At 32.7% G+C, this 20464-nt stretch overlaps 2 protein-coding genes across 2 annotated transcripts; both read right to left on the bottom strand.

Annotated features, from left to right (window-relative positions):
- Window positions 1-1107, bottom strand: LOC139874482 (uncharacterized). The gene has a single exon (XM_071861908.1). The coding sequence runs from the start codon at window positions 1105-1107 to the stop codon at window positions 1-3; it is 1107 nt and encodes a 368-aa protein (XP_071718009.1).
- Window positions 1108-4597: 3490 nt separating this feature from the next.
- LOC139877572 (peroxidase P7-like) lies at window positions 4598-6696 on the bottom strand. Its single transcript, XM_071865008.1, has 3 exons — window positions 6384-6696; window positions 6058-6249; window positions 4598-5326 (listed from the first exon to the last, which is right to left on the bottom strand). The coding sequence occupies exons 1-3, from the start codon at window positions 6597-6599 to the stop codon at window positions 4763-4765; spliced, it is 972 nt and encodes a 323-aa protein (XP_071721109.1). The 5' UTR covers window positions 6600-6696; the 3' UTR covers window positions 4598-4762.
- Between the last annotated feature and the right edge of the window lie 13768 nt (window positions 6697-20464).

The raw sequence follows: 20464 nt of genomic DNA, 5'->3' as shown, positions 1-20464 counted from the left end.
TTAGCTAGAAGCCATATGTGATGTCGCCCCTGTATCCATGTACCATGTATCCTCAGGTGGGTGAAGCGTCATGGTGTGCATGGCGCTTTCAATGTCAGTAGGACAAAAAGTATCAGATGAGACCGAATGGGCTTGCGCAGGACGAGGGCCCAATAAGCTTGGCTGAGCAGAATTGGGCCGAGCCCAACTGAAGGTAGGATATGGACATGGTGGTGAATAATTCCAGGGAGCCTGTTGCCAATTCCATGGAGGTTGTGTGTTCCAGGTGGGTGAACTGTTTGGATAATACACGAGACCTCGTCCTCTAGTATTTGAGTTCCGTCCACGATAACTATTACACCAATTACTTCCACGACCCCGATAATTATTCCCAGGATATGGTTGATTAGCAGAAACGGGAGATTTATTGGAGGAAGAGTTACCGGTAGTGCTGATGAGGGCTGCATCCGCAGGTGTTGAAGGTGAGAGAGGCTGCTTTTGCTTGCGCGTTTCTTCCAGAAGTAACATGGATCTTGCTTGGTAAAACAAAGGTAATGGGGTGATATGAGCCATTTGCGAACCAATTGTGTCATAATTATCATTCAACCCCGCAATTAATTGAAGAACGATTCTTGGATCGGACAATTTTTCATCAACATTTTCAAGTTGATCCGCAATGGACTTGAGTTCTTGACAATAGGCAGATACGTTAGGGAAGTTGTCAAGTTTGATGTTGGTGAACTGACGTTGTAGGTATAGTGCGCGTGAGCTTTTGTTATCCTGAAACAGGTTTTGAATGCGTAACCAGGTTTTGGCTGCAGTGGAGCCTGCTTCAAAGATTGTGTTGAGTACTTCGAGTGAAACAGTACCGTACATCCAATTAAGAACGACGGCATCCAACCGGAACCAGGAAACATTGGAAGTGTTCGATTTGTCTGAAGTGACGGTAGCAGATTCAGAGGATTCGGTTGGGGTGATGATGTGATCGATCACATCAAAAGCAGTACAAGTTATTTTAAAAAGTTCTGCCCATCTTGTGTATTGAGATTTGTCGAGTTCTAGAGTGATTGAGATATAATTTTTGATGTCAGAGACAGTGAAGGCAGGATGATATTTAGGTTCGGCCATTTGTAGGAGTTGGGATGATTTGCAGCAAGAAGATGAAAAAGAAATGATGAGGAGAATTAGGTTATAGTTTGCGGCCTGATACCATGTAAGATTCAATGTGTCGATTGATTATTTTGTGTGGACAATCACCCATTATATAGATACATACATCGCAAACCTATCCTACAATAGGCCTAATAAACTGAAAATTAAATAGATTTGTTCACACGATATATATATAGATGAATCTTAATTTTCAAGGTGACCGTTTCTAAGCTTTTTTTTGGCAACACAACATGATCTTATTTTTAGACATCATAAATAATAATCACATCATTAATATATATCAGAAACAACCGTGAAGCAAAGATCATAAAATGAAATACTATACCAACCATGTTGCCGGCAAAGTGTAAATGCGATTAAGTTTATTTTCTTCAATCTCAAGATAAATTATTTATTTATAAACATAAAATATAATACAAGTATAAATATATATTATAATTATTCTTTGTGAAAATTGTAAGGAGAGAGTTCCAACACCTAAGCACGTAGTTGACCTTATCATTATTTCATGATATTATAAACATTAATAGTTTTTTGTATAATGACTAATTTTTTTTATAATAGCTAGTTTCTTTCATAAAATTATAGACTTTCAGATCATAACCTTAATATTGTCTGTATAGATGTTTCCTTAAACGTACTGTAAAGATTTTTTAGAACATAATCTTAAGTCATGTTCACAATAAAACACATAAAAAACTCTCATCAACTTATACTTCATTATATCGACACCTTTTCATCATCTCGTCGTTCGTCTAATCAAAATGGTAGGTAATTTATGTAACAGTTAATTTCAAATCGAGTAATATTTTGACTACCTCCGTCTCATTACCAATGTCTACAAATAATAACTATGGTAAAATGTCTCATTATAACTGTTAATCTTAATCTTATATTTCAACCAATCAAAATAAATTTAGTTAGCTGCGAAGAGATTATATCGGTGAAGAAAAAAATTATTGAGAAAATTTAATTATTTTGTGTCCGATCAATGTTGATATTTTAATTCGGATGGAGAGATTATATGTGACTATGTGAGAGGCTTTGGAAACGAAAGTTTGCTTTTACAAATAAATTTGGGCTTGATGACTTGATGTTGGGCTTGAAGTTACTCCGTATTACTTATTGACTTATAGCTCAAGTACTAACTTTATTGATTCAGCGTTCAAGAATTAAGACTAAAGTTTTTTTTTTTTTTTTTTTTTTGGGTAAGCGAGAAAACCCTCATATAAAGTAGCACATTGGCTCCCCATAGAAAGTAAAACATCGGTAATCAAGTCCCAGAGCGCGACACCTAGTACTGGGTGAATTGCGCATTATGCGCACCCTCTAGTCACACTCCCTTTTTTAAACAATTTGGCGTTGTCAGGAATTGAACCCGGGTGGTGTGCTTCATTGGGCAACTCGGTGACCACTCAGGACTAGAGTTCAAGTTATACTATATAACGGAAGATAACCAACACTGATAAGTTTGGCAGTAGCGGAGACAGGGAGGGTACAGAGGGGTGCTCAGCCTCCCTCAATAGGTCCAATTCCAATGAAATATTATTAGCTCATATTTAATTATTTTAACTAAGCATCTCTCAATGATTCATCTAACTCAATCATTTGGTTACCTATCTTTCAATCTTGAATACGGAGTGATATTAACTAAAACATATTAGAGTCATCCCAAGGTAGCCTAGTGGTTTGGACCTTGACATCCTTGTAAAAGGTCTCAAGTTCGAATCTTGAGGTGGCCATAGAAAGGTTGGAAGCAACCATGGAGTATTCTTGATTGGCTACATACAATAGATATATGGTCGGATTACTCGCCCTTCCGGGTAACCCGAACAGGGAAAACCTTAGAACTTTTATTAACCGAAACATATCGTATAAGTTTACTTATCAATTATTTAGATTAGCCATATCAGTTTTCATACTGTAAATTTAATAGTGTCATTTTTATTTTTCAATAGTTACTAAAGTTTTGTTAAGTAGAACGTATTTAACAAATAAAATAGGTTATACAAAGAAGTGACCTCTTTAGTTTTACTTGGTTTGTCTCTTTTAACTATCGAGTAGGCCTTCCCTATCGTCAAATCCTGGCTTCGCCCTTGAAGTTTGGCAGCAATAATAGAAAATAGAAATAGTCGTAATAGTAATAATATTAATGATGGAGGGTTGTTAATTTGTTATTGTCTCGCAACATTCTCTTCTTTTAAGCTTTCTAATAACCAGGTAAAAACCTCAACTGAAAATTTTATTAAATGATAAAGTGTTAGATTTTGATTGTATGATTAGTGGAGAACTTGAATTGTCAATTTGAATTAGGTGTAATCATGTTTGAGGTTTTCAAATTTAAGTGGTTTGAGAGAATGTTTATTAACTGCTTATTTGCATACTGTTTATTTTCAAGTTTTGTAAACAATTCTAAACAATAGAAATTATACTTTTTGTTTGATTGGAAATGATTGCTTAAAATAAGTATGCTGAAATTTAGTTTGTTAGTTGTCTTTTTGAGCGTTTATAGGTTGAAATACTAGCAACTCTAACCAGCCCACTCTAAAAATAAGTTTTCCACAAAAGCGTGTAACCTGTATTTTCCAAAGTCTGATAACGATATTCCTTTTTTTATGAACATTTGTTAAAATAATCGTTTTAATAATCCAAATGAAAATAGGTTAACTTTTCTAGAAAATTGAGGTAAAAAAGTTAACTTTGATAGAATTTGCCCTTTTATAATAAATTGAGGTAAAAAAGTTACATTCTTTTTTATTAAATTAGTTATGAGGTTTATGCATTCAATTACACTTTGTAAAATTTTACACGCTTTTTTCTTAGTTTGTATACTTTGATCCTTACTGGTTTGACCGATTATGGATAAAACATAACCCAAATCGATTCATTCATAAGTTAAATAGGTAGAACCGTAGAAACTGCCACCTCTACTATTCTTATCTGCACTCTCTATTTTTGTGGGTGATTAATAATCACTTATTTTGGTGAGTAGACCTTTGAAATTATATATAGGGGAGTCATCGGTACATTCGAATTATCCATACACCACTAAATATTTTTTAATGAATTGTACAGTACAACACTGTATTGCATATTTAGTAGCGTATGGATAATTTTGGTGGTGTACAAATCATCACCCATATATACGCCTCCTTTTGACTTTGAGAGTCAAACATGTAAACTTTGTTATCATCTAAATTTAACAAGATTTTGTACTTTATTTGAAGATTAGATAATACAGTAGTAACTTTTGGAAAGATCCACATACCACACTTAGACCTAAAGTCAAATTATATCATAATATACTTTCATGCTGTGTGTGTTTTTTATGATTTGGGGTTATAGACGTATTGGGTATTAACAACATAATCTTATTTTCAGTGTAACCAAAAGTCTTGAGCTCCCCTGTATTAGTATCATCTTTTCCGAACTCATAAGGTACATAAACAAAAACACAAAACATTTTTTATTAGTTGCATCTTGAACTTACACTTGGCCTTTATGGCTTTATATAAGGAAAAAAAAAAAAACAGAGTACAACACATAATATCATACACTTTAATCTTTAATAAACCATAAAACAAGTAAACAACATTTTCCCAAAAAAAAACTATGAATTAGGCACCCTGCAATTCTTCCTAATCTCACCAATAGAACCAGTAAGTGGACTAATATCACCCATCTTAATCATAGCAGCAGCAAAATCAGCATTAAAATTGTTAGAACTCTTACTATACTGCTTAACCAACGAATCAGTTGATCCACCATTAAAAAGCACTTGATCTGACGTTAACAAACCTTTTTGATTAACTAAGTTCTTAAAATAACTTATGTCAAAATGGTTTGGTGTTTTAACATCAAGTGGTGCAAGATTGTTGTCCCCTGAGCCACTTGTACTTGGGCAGTTAGATTGTCGTGACCTAGCGAAAGAAGCATCAATGTTGGTTTCATTATAAACACGTGCACGAAAAGTAGTGCATCTTGCTTGACCGATTGTGTGTGCGCCCGAAAGTGCTACCATGTCTTTTGTGGATAGTCCTACTGCTCGAAACCTGTTGATGAGGTTAGCTAGGGTGGATGATGGAGGTGGAATAACACCGCTATTGGCTGCCGCTAGGCTGGTGGTTTTGGCATCTCTTCTTCCTAGTTTAACTTTCCACGATGGCCCGCTTAACTGCGTAAAAGTTATAGTATTAAACGATGAAATGTGTTTTTGGACTAATTAGTGAGATTAAACTGTCAAACTGAAGCAAGTTCTTAGCGTTTGACTGGTTTGATCATGTCTATGTTCGGTTTGAAATGTTTTAATATCATGAATTGGCATATAGTAATCATGGTAATTTGTACACCATCAAAATAAATTTGACCAGCTTTATAAGATTTTTTTGGTCACCAATTGACCACTATTTTTCTTTTTCTTTTTTTGTTATAAGTTAATATAGATCATAGATGTCAATGTTGTTGCGAAAGGTTTTTTAGAAAAAATTTAAACATGTTATCACTACAAAAAAGGTTTTATTTTTAACACTTATATAATAATTTACGCTAATTTTTGACGTTTTAAAACGTGAATAATTTGACATTTTAGTTTTTAACAGTTAAAAACTAAAAAAAGAAAAACTCAATGACACTTAAAAGTGTCAAAAATTATTAACACTTACAAATTTAAATACCATAATTTTTCACGTTTCAAAATTTTTGACGTCATATTTTCCACACTTCTAAGTTATATTCCATATTTTAAAGATGATCAATTGACGTTAGCAACTACTTTCCAAGATAGATTGATTATCACGATAGCAACGATTAATTATTGATGTGGTATTATGTACTCGTAGGCAATTAATTATATTATAATTATAATTATACGGAGTATTTATAATTTATAATTATGATTATACTTACAGCTAGGACTGATTCAAGAGCGGCAATTGCTACAATATCAGCACACGAGACAACACCAGGGCAAGCCTTTTCAACCTCCTTCTTTATATCGTCAATTACATTATAACCCCTAACCGAATTATTATTTGGCCCGGCAGTTTTTTCTCCCGTGAACGATGATGTATCGTCTAGTAGAATCGATCCATCGCACCCCTACATACATACAAAACAAAAAAGAACATTTAGCTTTGACAATACTCAATTTAAGTTTTTCAGACTTACTTTACAACTTATAACAACTTAAAATAGTAATGTCTTTTTCTAACACATAGATTCAAGATAATTACTTGGACGAAACAATCATGGAAATGAAGTCGAAGGAGGGACGCGCCCATACGTTTCTCCTTGGACACAGCGGCTCGAACCACTGAGCCCACAATGTCTAAAACCTTAGGGCAACTTTTCGAGTAAAAGTTTGTTGTGAGTTGAGCCGAAGAAATACGGCTCGTTATGCATAAGGTACTAGCAAGTAATGCAAAGTAAATGATCTTACAATAAGTCATATTTGTTATAACTAGATATATAAGTAGCAATGAGTATGTAGTGAGTGTATTAGAAGAACAAAGGGTTACTATATATATTATATATTTATATTTATAGGAAGATTAAATGTTGAAACTTCATAGTGTATTAGGCTGCTAGAGCAGCTAACCTAATGATACCGACTAATTTGCATGGAACCTAAATTTATTCCTCAATTATTACTTGAAAACACGTTTACGTTGTGGAATATGTATGTTAATTTGTCAAAGTGGGTCCCTTCATGCAAATTATTTTTTTAATTATTAAATATTTATTGGGGTCGGATTTGGATAATGTCAAATAGTTTTGTTAAACATGTTAAGGTGGATGAGATGATATATTTCTTTTTGATAGTTGCTCTTATGTTTGGAGAAATATTTTTTTCCCCAAGTATTATTCTGGACAACTTTCATTGTGTGGTAGGTGCTCGGCTTTAGCATGACTAATTGGGATGCTGATGTTTTTTATGTGAAGAATGTGTATCTTAATACTTATTTTAGTTTTTTTATTTCTTGGCAAAATTACACGGACAAGTCCTTGTGGTTTGCACATTTTGTGTGGATAGTCTTTGAACCTAACAATCGTTAGATAGTATTGAACAAATTCACAGAGATATAATCTTCCAATCACAGGAAGCAAATCTTCCAATCACATGAAGATAAAAAATACAATAAACTAAAGAACCGAATTACAATCAAAGATTGTAACTTAATACAGTTCACACAGTCACTCACCAACAAGTTCAACATATTTGAACTTGTTTATACTCACAGTAGCATTAATTGAATCAATACAAGATTAAACCCTAATTGAGAAAGAGAGAATAATCGAAAAAGAACAGATGCAGATATGATGAAAAAGAATAAATTAAATAAATAAAAAACCTATTTATAATAACTTAAGTTTCATTTCAGCTCCTCGGGTTCATTCTTCAGTTCAGCAACCAAGTTCTTTTAATTCCACTTTGACCACCAAATTTAACTTTAAGAAATGACTCCAAGGACCATGCAATTACACTTAACCCAGAAATAAATAACCATAATCACAAAATATATCCATGTTTAGATTATAATGTGTAAATTTAATACCCTCCCTTAATCTAAACATGGAATGCATCTAACAAAGTAAGTTTTTTACAAAACACATTGTGTTGTGAACCAGTGAGCCCTTTTGTAAAAACATTCGAAATATTATCACTTGAAGAAATTTGATGTGTTTCAATAACACCAGAAGAAATTTTCTCTCTAACAAAATGTATATCTACTTCAAAATGTTTTGTTCATTCATGGAAAACTGGATTTTTAGCAATTTGTAATGCAGACTTACTATCATAAAAACTTTAACAGGCAAAGCAGTTTTTAACGTTTAAGTTTGTAATAATCTTTAAAATCCAAACAATTTCACAAGTCACTGAAGCAAGAGCTCTATACTCTGCTTCAGCAGAAGATCTTGTTACAGTAGATTGTTTCTTGCTTTTCCAAGAAATTAAAGAACTTCCAAGAAAAACACAAAAACCAGTAACAGACTTTCTTTGCATACAAGATTTTGCATAATCAGAATCAACATAAGTAGATAAAGAAAAATTATCACACTTTGAAATAGTAATGCCAGTACCTGGTGATCCTTTTAAATACCTCAAAACTCTAAAAGCACTTTTCAAATGTGAATTCAAAGGAGCATGCATATATTGACTTGAACAATGAACATCATAAGCAATATCAGGTATGGTTTTACTAATGTAAATCAATTTTCTAATAAGCCTTTGATACACACCAATATCAGTCAAGGGAAAGTCAGAGGAGGATTAATTATTAATAGTAGACATAACAATCCCAGTTTCAATAGGAGTAACAGCAAATTTCTTACTAGGAAACCAAACTCAGAAATAACCTCAAGACAGTACTTTCTTTGAGATAAAATAAAATAACTATTTTCTTCAATTAATTCAATTCCAAGAAAATACTTAAGTTTACCAAAATTTGTTATTTTGAAATTTTGTTTTCAAAAAAGTTTTACAGTTTTCAATACCTTCTGGATTACTACCAGTTAAAATGATATCATCAACATACAAGTAAATATAGGCATTCATTCCCATTACATTTTGTAAACAAAGAATAATCATTAACACTTTGTTTAAAAGCATACTCAGATAAAGCATCACAAAATTTTTCATTCCACTTTCTAGGAGCTTGTTTTAAAACCATACAAAGACTTAACAAGTTTACAAACTCTTTAATCATTTTTATCAAAATAACCTTCAGGAAGATCCATATAAACTTCTTTAGTTAAGTCACCATATAAGAAAGCATTATTAATATCAATTTGAAACAAGGACCAATTATTTTGCATGACAACAGTAATCACAACCCGAACAGTAACCATCTTAACAACAGGAGAGAAAGTTTCATCAAAATCAATACCTTCCTTTTCACTATAACCTTTAGCTACAAATCTAGCTTTATACATATCAATTTCACCAGTTGACTTATATTTAATTCTATAAACCCACTTGGATCTTATAGGTTTTCTATCTAAAGGTAAGTCAGTAATAATTCATGTATTGTTTCTATTAAGGGCTTCCATTTCATCATTCATGGCTTGAACCCAATTTTGATCTAATGATGCTTCATAGAAAGATTTAGGTACATGTCCTTTATTAAGATCAGTAACAAAACAATAGTTTTCTGAACCAAATTTGGAATAGTTTAAATACTTATTTAAATCATATTTGACATTTCCATTAAGTACAAAATCTTTGTACTTATATGGAACAACAGTTTATCTACTAGACTTTCTTAATTGAGGTTGTGGTTCAGGACTATTGTGAGTTTTAGTAACAGGAATGCCCTCTGGGACAGCTTGTGTCTCAATACTTTCAGCATGGGAAGTTGCAGGTACACCATCATCAAGTAAAAAATCACTTGATGAGGCATGATTGCCTTCATCCTCAGTATTGTCTCTCCCTTTATCATTGAGACTTACATAAGTATTTTATTTGAATCATTTTCGGTTTTATTAAAATCACAGTCATAAGTGTCAAAAAAGTTAAGATTATTTAAATCTTTTTCAGTAAAAACAGTTTTGTAAACAGAGTCCAGTTTACAAAGGAAAAATATGTTCATAAAATTTAACATCTCTTGAGTAAATAAAACTTTTATTTTCAAGATCAAACAGTTTGTAACCTTTTTTAAAATTTGAATATCCCATAAAAACACATTTAGGGATCTACTAGAAAATTTATTATGATTATTTAAAATGGTAGAAAAACAAAGACAACCCAAAGTTTTAAGATGGGATAGATTAGGACATTTTTTGTATTTCATTTCATAGGGACATTTTCTATTTAGAACAGAAGTGAGTAGCCTGTTATCAAGCAGGTAGCAGTTAGAATACATTCAGATCACATACAAAGGTATATTCCCTTGAAACAATAAAGACGTAGCCACATTCAATAAGTGTTTATATTTTCTTTCAGCAATACCATTTTGTTGATGAGTATATGCACAAGATGTATGTGAACAATGCATTTTTTATTAACAAAATGATTAATTTTATTGATAACAAACTCAGTACCATTATCACTTCTAATAGTTTTAATTTTAGTATCAAACTGATTTGCAACAAATAATAAAAAAAATTCAAAGTATTCAAATACTTCTTCTTTTATTTTTAACAAATATGTCCACACATCTCTTGAGTAATCATCAACAATGGTTAAAAAAAATACTTAAAACCATCTTTACTTTTAACTTTATAAGGCTCCCAAGTATCCAAATGAATTAATTCCTCAACCCTTTTTGATTTATGATCACTTAAAGGAAAATGTTCTCTAGTTTGTTTAGCTTGATGACATATGTCACAAGGTTCAATATTATCAATTTTACTAAAACCAAGATCTTTTCCTAAAACAGAAAAAACTTGGTCAGCAGGATGATCAAGTCTGTTATGCCAAATTTTATGTTTAGACAAATTATGTAAAGATACATTTGAACTAAAACTCTTACCACTTAAACAATCATCAAAGAAATACAGACCATCAAACTCACTACCAGTCCCCATCAATTTGTTTTGAACTAAATCCTGTATGTAACATTTTTTAACATCAAAACTTAGAACAAGATTGCAATCGTTAATTAACTTATTAACATACAGTAAACTAACATTGTATTGTGGAATAACCAGCATATCAAATAGTTCAATTTTATCTGAAAGTTTATGTAACGACCCGTCAAAATCGCTATTGACGCGGCACGTTAATAATTGATTCCACACTGAGGTTTTGACCTCTATATGATACGTTTTGATACAATATTGCATTCATTAAAATAAGTGACTTTCTAAACATAGAAAGTTATAAACATGTGGGCGAGTGCTTAGGTATAAGCAAAAATCCGAAATACATAAGTCTTTAATTTACAGGTTGACATCACAGTCCAATTATTTATTACACAACGCAGTTTTATTTTGAATGCAATAAACTTTGTACAAAGCATGAGAGACTCCATGCAGGCAACAAGCACATCACAGCGGAAGCAGTCTAAGGACCTGAGAATAAAACATGCTAAAAAGGTCAACACGAATGTTGGTGAGTTATAGGTTTACTTCCTCGAGTCATAAATATATATAAAGATAGACCACAAGATTTCATCAAAAGTTTATCAATAGATTCTACGTAACAGAGCACCCTGGTAACTAAACTTAACGCTATAGTGATAATTACCACATTCATTTTAATACACGCAAACCAACGTGTCTTAAACTCAAATAACATACGTCCGTTAAAAGGCTAGCGCTCTAGCTCGGACGGGAATGTTGATGTGTCAAGACGTAACCTTTAAAATGTAGACAATATGCTTAATAATTAACACATAATACAGGCAACTAAAACCCGATCATGTAGTAACTAGCAAGTAAATTGACCAGTTCGATCCACAGGGAGAAGTTTGTTTAAATGATTTTACCACAATTAATTATTCTAAAAAGGGGGTTTATATTTAAAGTTGTGTTTTTGTTTAACGAAACAGTAAATAAAAATAATAATTAACAAGAATGAGAATGCGGTGTTTACTTCTATGCTTGATAGATGACAGGGATTGTTCTTTTATAATTAAAACCGTTATGCGATAGTTACAATAGAGTAGTTTATATCAATTTCACAATATCTATAAACTTAAGAACTATGTTTAATCAACAGGATTCTTTCTTGGTTAAATTCACATAAAACCTAGTTTACTAAGATCACTCTAAGTAAACTACATGATTGTAAAACCTAAATATCATCCAATTACCATCCTATATTCACATATAGGTGTCTAGATCACTAGGTGTTGAAGTACAAATTATAGCCTTTGATAAATTCACATAAATCAAGTCATAACTCGTATAATTGAACTAGAATATAAAGATAGTTACAACAATGGATTTCTTGAAAGAACATGGTGATTTAGATTGATTAACTAACTAGATTCAACCCGGTTAAACTTACGTGAAACCTTAATTACAACAATCACTTGAGGTAATTTCATAACTATGTTGCTTTAGAACTTATTCAATTACCGAATTAAACACATAACAAAATCACTTAAGTGTATGTATCTAATCGTCTAGATTACTAGATGTATTGAAGTATAGATTGTTTTCCTAGTTAACTCACATTAATAGGTTGCAATCTATATAATTGAAGTAATGATCTAAACATGCATAACAATGGTTCTTACGGTTGAACTAGATAATTAAATCAATCAAACATATGTATAACTAGCATAACATCAAAGTATAGAACAATCCCAAGCCACAAATCTTACATTGAAGCAAACACACAAGGCTTTTAGCCTAACATAATCATAGTAGAACTAATGAAACAGTAAATACAAGTTGAATTCATGTTAAAAAGATATAGAACAATAGTACCAATTGCGATAAATGATCCTAGCTTAATATTGATGTTGAAAGAGTGGAGATTAACTTGCAGCCTTCCTTGGACCTTGAAAATCGTCTTAAAACTGGGGGAGAACGTAGTAGTGAAGTTCTGATACATGTTATTATATTCAAACTATAGATGCACATGCAGAATTATTAGAAGAATTTCCAGAATTACAAGGAACAGGAGAATGTTCTTTAGGAGAAGGAAATGAACCAATTGATGAAGCTGAAATGTTAGCTACACTTATAGCTAATGGATATGAACCAACAACAGAAGAAATTCAAATGCTAAAAGAAGAAGACAGATACCGATATAAATCATCGATAGAAGAACCTCCGAAATTAGAGTTAAAGCCACTTCCAAACCATTTGGAATACGCTTATTTACATGGTGAATCTGAATTACCTGTAATAATATCGTCTTCTCTTACTGAAAATGAGAAATCACAACTCATTTCTGTGTTGAAAGCTCATAAACCAGCCATTGCATGGAAGATTCATGATATTAAAGGAATAAGTCCTTCGTATTGCACACATAAAATCCTTATGGAAGAAGGTCATAAAACGTATGTGCAACGCCAACGAAGACTAAATCCTAATATGCAAGATGTAGTTAAGAAAGAGATTATTAAACTGCTAGATGCAGGTTTGATATATCCAATTTCTGATAGTCCATGGGTAAGCCCAGTTCAATGCGTACCTAAGAAGGGTGGCATGACTGTTATCACAAATGAGAAAAATGAGCTTATTCCTACTAGGACTGTAACAGGATGGCGTGTATGTATTGATTATAGAAAATTAAATGACGCCACCAGAAAAGATCACTTTCCCTTACCTTTCATAGATCAAATGTTGGAAAGATTAGCCGGAAATAGTTACTATTGTTTTCTAGATGGATTTTCCGGATATTTTCAAATTCCAATAGCACCCGAAGATCAAGAGAAAACCACATTCACGTGCCCTTATGGTACTTTTGCTTACAAACGCATGCCATTTGGACTTTGTAACGCCCCTGCAACCTTTCAAAGGTGTATGATGGCGATTTTTCATGACATGATAGAAGAATGCATGGAAGTATTCATGGATGACTTTTCAGTCTTCGGTGATACATTTAAATCATGTCTAGTTAATCTGGAACGAATGCTAATTAGATGCGAAAAATCAAATCTAGTACTCAATTGGGAGAAATGCCATTTCATGGTTAAAGAAGGCATCGTTCTTGGACATAAAATTTCAAAAGAAGGAATTGAAGTGGATAGAGCTAAAGTAGATGTAATTGCTAAACTTCCACATCCCACCAATGTTAGAGGAGTTAGGAGTTTTCTAGGGCATGCCGGTTTTTACCGACGTTTCATAAAAGATTTTTCTAAAATTGCCACTCCTATGAATAAACTCCTAGAAAAGGATGCGCCATTCATCTTTTCAGATGAGTGTATCAAATCTTTTAATATTCTTAAAGAAAAACTCACTAATGCACCGATCATGATAACACCAAATTGGAATCTACCATTTGAACTAATGTGCGATGCAAGTGATTTTGCAATGGGAGCCGTTTTAGGACAAAGGATTGAAAAACGATTTCAACCTATATATTATGCTAGTAAGACATTACAAGGAGCACAAACGAACTATACAACTACTGAAAAAGAACTCCTTGCTATTGTCTTTGCTTTTGACAAATTTCGATCATATCTAGTTCTAGCAAAAACGGTGGTCTATACCGACCATTCTGCTCTTAGATACCTATTTTCAAAACAAGATGCTAAACCAAGATTAATCCGTTGGATCTTACTCTTACAAGAGTTTGATATTGAAATCCGAGATAAAAAGGGAGCAGAAAATCTCGCCGCTGATCATCTTTCTCGTCTTGAAAATCCCGAATTAGAAGTTCTGAATGAATCGGCCATACAAGACAACTTTCCTGATGAATATCTATTGAAGATAGATTATAAAGAAATTCCATGGTTTGCAGACTATGCAAACTACTTAGTTTGTGGATTCCTTGAAAAAGGATTATCGTACCAAAGACGAAAGAAATTCTTCAGTGATATAAAACACTATTTCTGGGAAGATCCACATCTGTTTAAAAGTTGTCCCGATGGAATAATACGCCGATGCGTATTTGGAGATGAAGCTAGTAAAATTTTAAACCATTGTCACACAGGACCAACAGGAGGGCATTATGGGCCTCAACTAACAGCAAGAAAAGTTTATGAAGCTGGATTCTATTGGCCTACAATTTACAAAGACGCACACCTTCTTTGCAAATCCTGTGATGCATGTCAAAGGACCGGAAAAATAAGTCAACGTGATGAAATGCCACAAAATGTCATCCAAGTATGTGAAGTATTTGACATTTGGGGTATTGACTTTATGGGTCCATTTCCAAAATCTCATAATAATCTATATATACTCGTAGCCATTGATTATGTATCTAAATGGGCGGAAGCACAAGCTCTCCCAACTAACGATGCACGAGTTGTAGTCAACTTTTTAAAACGTCTTTTTGCAAGGTTTGGAACACCGAAAGCTTTAATAAGTGATCGGGGTACTCATTTCTGTAATAATCAACTTGAGAAAGTTCTTAAAAGATATGGAGTAACTCATAAAATCTCCACCGCATATCATCCACAAACAAGTGGACAAGTTGAAAATACCAACCGAGCTTTAAAACGTATTCTAGAGAAAACCGTAGGATCAAATCCGAAGGAATGGTCCATTAAATTGGAGGATGCACTCTGGGCTTTTAGAACAGCCTACAAAACTCCAATTGGAACCACACCTTTTAGACTTGTGTATGGAAAAGCATGTCATCTTCCAGTAGAAATTGAACACAAAGCATTTTGGGCTTTGAAGACATGTAATCTTGATTTACATGAAGCCGGACGTCTACGATTAAGTCAACTAAACGAATTAGAAGAATTAAGACATGAAGCATACGAAAATTCATTAATCTATAAAGAAAGAACGAAGAAATGGCATGATAAAAGAATCAGAAATTCAAAAGAATTTAAAGAAGGAGACAGAGTTCTTCTTTTCAATTCACGATTCAAGCTATTTCCTGGAAAATTGAAATCAAGATGGTCTGGACCATTCATAGTCAAAAGAGTTTTCCCATACGGAACGATATAATTGATAAATTCAAATGGGATTGAATTTAAAGTTAATGGTCACAGAGTTAAACATTACATACATGGTCCGATGGAAGTCGACAACGAAGTTAATCACAATTTCGACACCACAGCTAACTAAGTGTGGGGAGAATCAAGTCTGTAAAGGATAATATGTATTTCTGTTAGAGTTAGATTGTCTGTTTTCGTGTAGTTCTCGAAAATGGAACACGTATGGTCTTTCCCTAGCAGACCCTAAAGAACTAGTCTTCTCCCCCCATTCTGAATTTTTATTTTTTTAGGTTTTTACGAAATGAAGACTGCCTGTGAACTAAACCATGGTCTAATGCTACACGCTTTGATCACTAAAAGAAATAATGACATACTACCGAGTGAATTAGTATCAGTAATCAGAGAAAGAATGGACGGAGTTAGAAAAGGATCCAGATGCGAAGATAATAAGTTACAATTTGGTAAAGGAAAATCAAAATCCGCAGCAAAAAGAAGAGCACGACACCTAGAACGATGTCACAAATGCGGAAAATGGTCACATGGAGGTAAATGTTCAAATAATCAAACCTATTCAAATACCGAATTTGTTACTTTATGCAGAGACGGACCGTTCATATGTTTAGAAGAAAAGACAATGAATGCTCGAGGTTACGCCTATGCAGCCATGGAAAACCAATTAAACCGACTATCTTATGAATATAATAGATCATATAACTAAGAAATCTATTTCACAGGTATGTCTGTACAGTTTTTATTTTTATTTTTATTTTTAACCTTTTGATAATAAACGCTAATTTGTTCGCTAAAAAGTATTAAATTGGTATTAAATAAAATTAGGTTTGGCGACCGAAATTATCGATATCATTCAACAATTTATTACATCACTGCGAAATTTAACGTTTATTCTTAAGGTATAAATATCTTTAATCAATCAACCCAAAATATTTCAAAAATTCGTCATGAGTTAAATTAGGTCTTGGAACCGAAATTACTTTACCGAAAAGAGGGGCGCATATTTTTGATAATATTTGATTGATTAAAGTGGGATAAAAAGACAAAAAGATTTTTAAATTTATTATGTTTTTTAATCTTAATATTTAAATCTTAAATTAATATTGTAAACTTTGTAAAAACAATATATTTAAAATTGTAAATATTTGAAAAATTAATATAAGTTTGGTATGAATTTATAAATTTTTAAATTAAGTTTGGTGTGAATTTTTAATATTAATTTTGAATTTTATATTTATGTTGTGTGAATTTAAAAACAAAAATTTACTTTATCTCATTAAGTTAAAAATATGATTTTTAAAATTCGTCGTAAGTTGAAGACTAGGTCTTTGAACCGAAATTGCTTTACCCAAGGAAGGGACGAGAACTTTTATTATCATTATTTTTAATCTTATTGATTTAAAGTATGCCAAAAACATTAAAAAACCCAAAAATCTTAGCTTTTAAAACAATCGCTACAAAAAGACAAATTTTAAAATTTTGTCGAGGGACGGACTAGGACATCGATCCGAAACGACCTCGTCCTAAATAACAAGGGAATCAAAATTTTAAAATTAATTTCTTAATTGTTTTATAAGTTAAAGATTATAAAAAAAAAAAAAAAAAAAAAAAAAGGGTAAACTCCGCGACTCGCGGAGTTTGCAGTGCAAACCTCCGCGACTCGCGGAGGGACCAAATTACAGAAAAAAAATAAAACAGCTGAAACGATCAGTTCACTCCCACAACACAAAAACAACCCGAAAATAACTGCGAAAAAACCCGAAAATCACCCCCAAAAATCTCAATTTTTAACCGTTAATCACCAAATTTTTTGCTAAAATCATGTTGAGAAGGATGATATCTAAGAACTACTCAAGAAAAACGGTAAATTTCTACACCTAAACACCATTTAATTCGAATTTTAGTGTTCTTGAGCTATTTTTTCCCCAATTTGATTTTGATGCTTTTTAGTGTAATTAGACTTAAATTGTTTATGTATTATGCTTGTATAACCTAGATTGATGCTGTTTAACATGATTAGAAGCCTTAAACTTCAAATTTTGAATAATCTAGGGTTTGTGTTCTTGAGCAATTTGGGGCTTTTTGATATAAACAGGTTATGGCCGATTTTTGTCATGAATTGTTGCTAAATTGAGTAGTGTAACATGTCTAGGTAGTTAAATGATCCAAACTTTGAGCCTAAACATGATTTTGAGAATTAAAGTGGACTTTTTCAAGTCCAAAATTCATGAACTTGATTTTTGAAAGATAATGCCATTTGAGACTTGTTTATTTGCTAGTAATGATTATTTGGACATGTTATTTGAGTTGAATGCTTATGAACTTGGCGAAAATTTTCGTATATGCTTATTTGAAAAAGTGTAGATTTGATAAAAATGTGAAAATAAGCTTAAGTTTGATATAAATTGATAATGTCATTGTAATTATTTTGATTGATGATTTTGCTGACACTAATGCATATTTGGATGCACAAAATTTGTGTTTGATGTGTTTTGCAGAATGAAAGGGGTGAATCTTCATCCCAAGCCCGCCATGCTCCTGCTGAGAACTTGGAATAACAGGAGGTAGATAACTACTACAAGCAGGATGTACCTCATCCAGTCATGACCTTTTCAGATATGCACTTGGAACAGTTGCACCCGAACCTGAGATTTGACAGACTTTGGATAGATTATCCAAAATATCAACGGGGTTTGCATACTCTTCATTCCAAGGTTGTTGAGGTACCGAGGGTCATAGAATGGGGACCCTTAGAAGCTGTAGAATTGGCCGGGCCAATTAGGGAATTACTGGTACAGAGGTATGGTAATTCTTCTTTTAATGACTGGATATGTTTATTCACCATACGCAGACCTGTATATAAAGTATGGTGTGAAGAGTTGTTATGTAGTATAGAGTTGAATGATCGGGTAGCTAGTTTAACCGATCGTTCTTTTATTAGATTTTTGTTAGGCGGTTCGATGCGCCACATGTCTTTACTAGACATGGCTCAGGCTTTACGTATATATACGCCTGAGGAGTTAGCGTCTGCCGATTGTAGAGGATTGATACTAAACGGTAGAAAAATAGATGAGAATTTTGATACACACGGTGTGTGGAGTCAAATGACAAGCCATCACCGTTTCAAAGGGGGAAACTACTCTTATTTGGATATAGATAGAGCCGAATTAAGAGTAATACATAGGTTTTTAGCTAATTCAATTACACAAAGGGGTAAAAACAAAGAAAAGGTAAATGAACAAGATTTGTTTTACCATATGTGTATTCGAGACCCACACAGCGCTGTAAGTATACCATATTGTGTGGGTTATTATTTATCAGCTATGGTTCGGGGGATGCGTCCACATAGCATAATAGGAGGTGGTATTTTTATTACTTTGATTGGTGAATATCTCGGTGTGGATATAAGTCGGGGGGGATTATTAGTAGAAGAGCCGGAACCCCGCGACACTATAGGTTTAAATGTATACCATGGTGCAAAAGTTTTGAAGCGGCGAAATAACGCCGCAGTACGATACAATGGTAGACATCCACAGGTAGAGAGAAACCAGGAACAAGGTAATGTAGGAGGGGGGAATGAGATGCAAGAAATGCATAGGTTTATAGCTTCTCAAGAATACGAAAATGCTAGACAGAGAGCATTTGAAGATTGGCAAGTTCATCAGAACCAGATCATAGCGCATTGCCAACATATAGGTAGAAACTATATTCCTACACCGAAACCCGTCTTCCCTCCTTGGTCGATAGAGATGCAGCCACCATATCCTACGTATGACTCTGCCGAAGCATTCTATAGCACTTATGGTTATGCGTGGAACCCCTATTGGTACCAATATCATCCTTAGTTTACTTATTATTTTTTTTATTATTTTGTAATTTGTAATTATTGATACATTTAATATTTTTATTAATATTGTAATCATTTTTATAATTATCTAACTTTTATTCTTAGATTTTAATAATTTTTGAATGTGGGGTAATAAACCAAACTTCAAAAATATGTATATATGTTTGCAGTTTATCTTATGTACACAACAGGGTAAAACAACGCATTTTCAAAGACTGGCATTAAGTTCAGCAAAAGCAACTAATTTTGACGACAAGATGCAAAATATATGTGAAATAACAACAAGACGGAATGAACAAATGATGTGCACCATTTATCATTCAGCAAACAAACGCCAATATATTTGGAAACTTTGGTAAAAATTTAATCATTTTCACACTAATCACCCTCAATAATTTAAATTGTTACTGATTTCTTGCAAATGAGGGCATTGCAAGATCTTAAGTGTGGGAAGGGGTTAAATTCTTTCGGATTTTAAAATTTTTTACTTTAAACACTTGGTTACCATTAAAAATACTAGTAAAGCAATAGTTGTATTAGAATCTAGTGCTCTCTGATAAAAAAGAACAGCCCTAGTCTTATATACTGACTACCCAATTCTAGTAAATTTTTCAAAATTTTCAATTAAATGAATTAAAATCATGTTTATACATATTTATGAACGATAAAACTAGGTTTTAACACCGAAATTATTGTTACCTCGGAAAGGACATAAATTGAGAAACAAACTAAAATGTTAAAATTCATTTAAAATGGAATAGAGGACGATAAAAAGGAAAATAAAAGCCAAGTGTGGGAAAATTTACCAAGTTATTTTAAACATATGTCACATATATCTGTAACAAATAACTGAAAATACTTTTGCTTTGGACTAAACTAAACTGTTTTACCCGATGAAAGAAAAGAAGAGATGGATCTACACGATGAATCAATTCCATCATTA

The sequence above is a fragment of the Rutidosis leptorrhynchoides genome, chromosome 11 (genome assembly GCF_046630445.1).
Source record: "Rutidosis leptorrhynchoides isolate AG116_Rl617_1_P2 chromosome 11, CSIRO_AGI_Rlap_v1, whole genome shotgun sequence".
In the NCBI taxonomy this organism is placed as follows: Eukaryota; Viridiplantae; Streptophyta; class Magnoliopsida; order Asterales; family Asteraceae; genus Rutidosis; species Rutidosis leptorrhynchoides.
This window is presented reverse-complemented; position numbering and strand designations above follow the sequence as displayed.

Excerpts from the sequence above, each read along its gene's own strand:
- LOC139874482 (XM_071861908.1), bottom strand. The coding sequence starts at position 1,107 with ATGGCCGAACCTAAATATCATCCTGCCTTCACTGTCTCTGACATCAAA.
- LOC139877572 (XM_071865008.1), bottom strand. The coding sequence starts at position 6,599 with ATGACTTATTGTAAGATCATTTACTTTGCATTACTTGCTAGTACCTTA. Across the intron at positions 6,250-6,383 it reads TCCATGATTGTTTCGTCCAA|GGGTGCGATGGATCGATTCT; the intron begins GTAATTATCTTG and ends GTATGTATGTAG. Across the intron at positions 5,327-6,057 it reads CTCTTGAATCAGTCCTAGCT|TTAAGCGGGCCATCGTGGAA; the intron begins GTAAGTATAATC and ends ACTTTTACGCAG.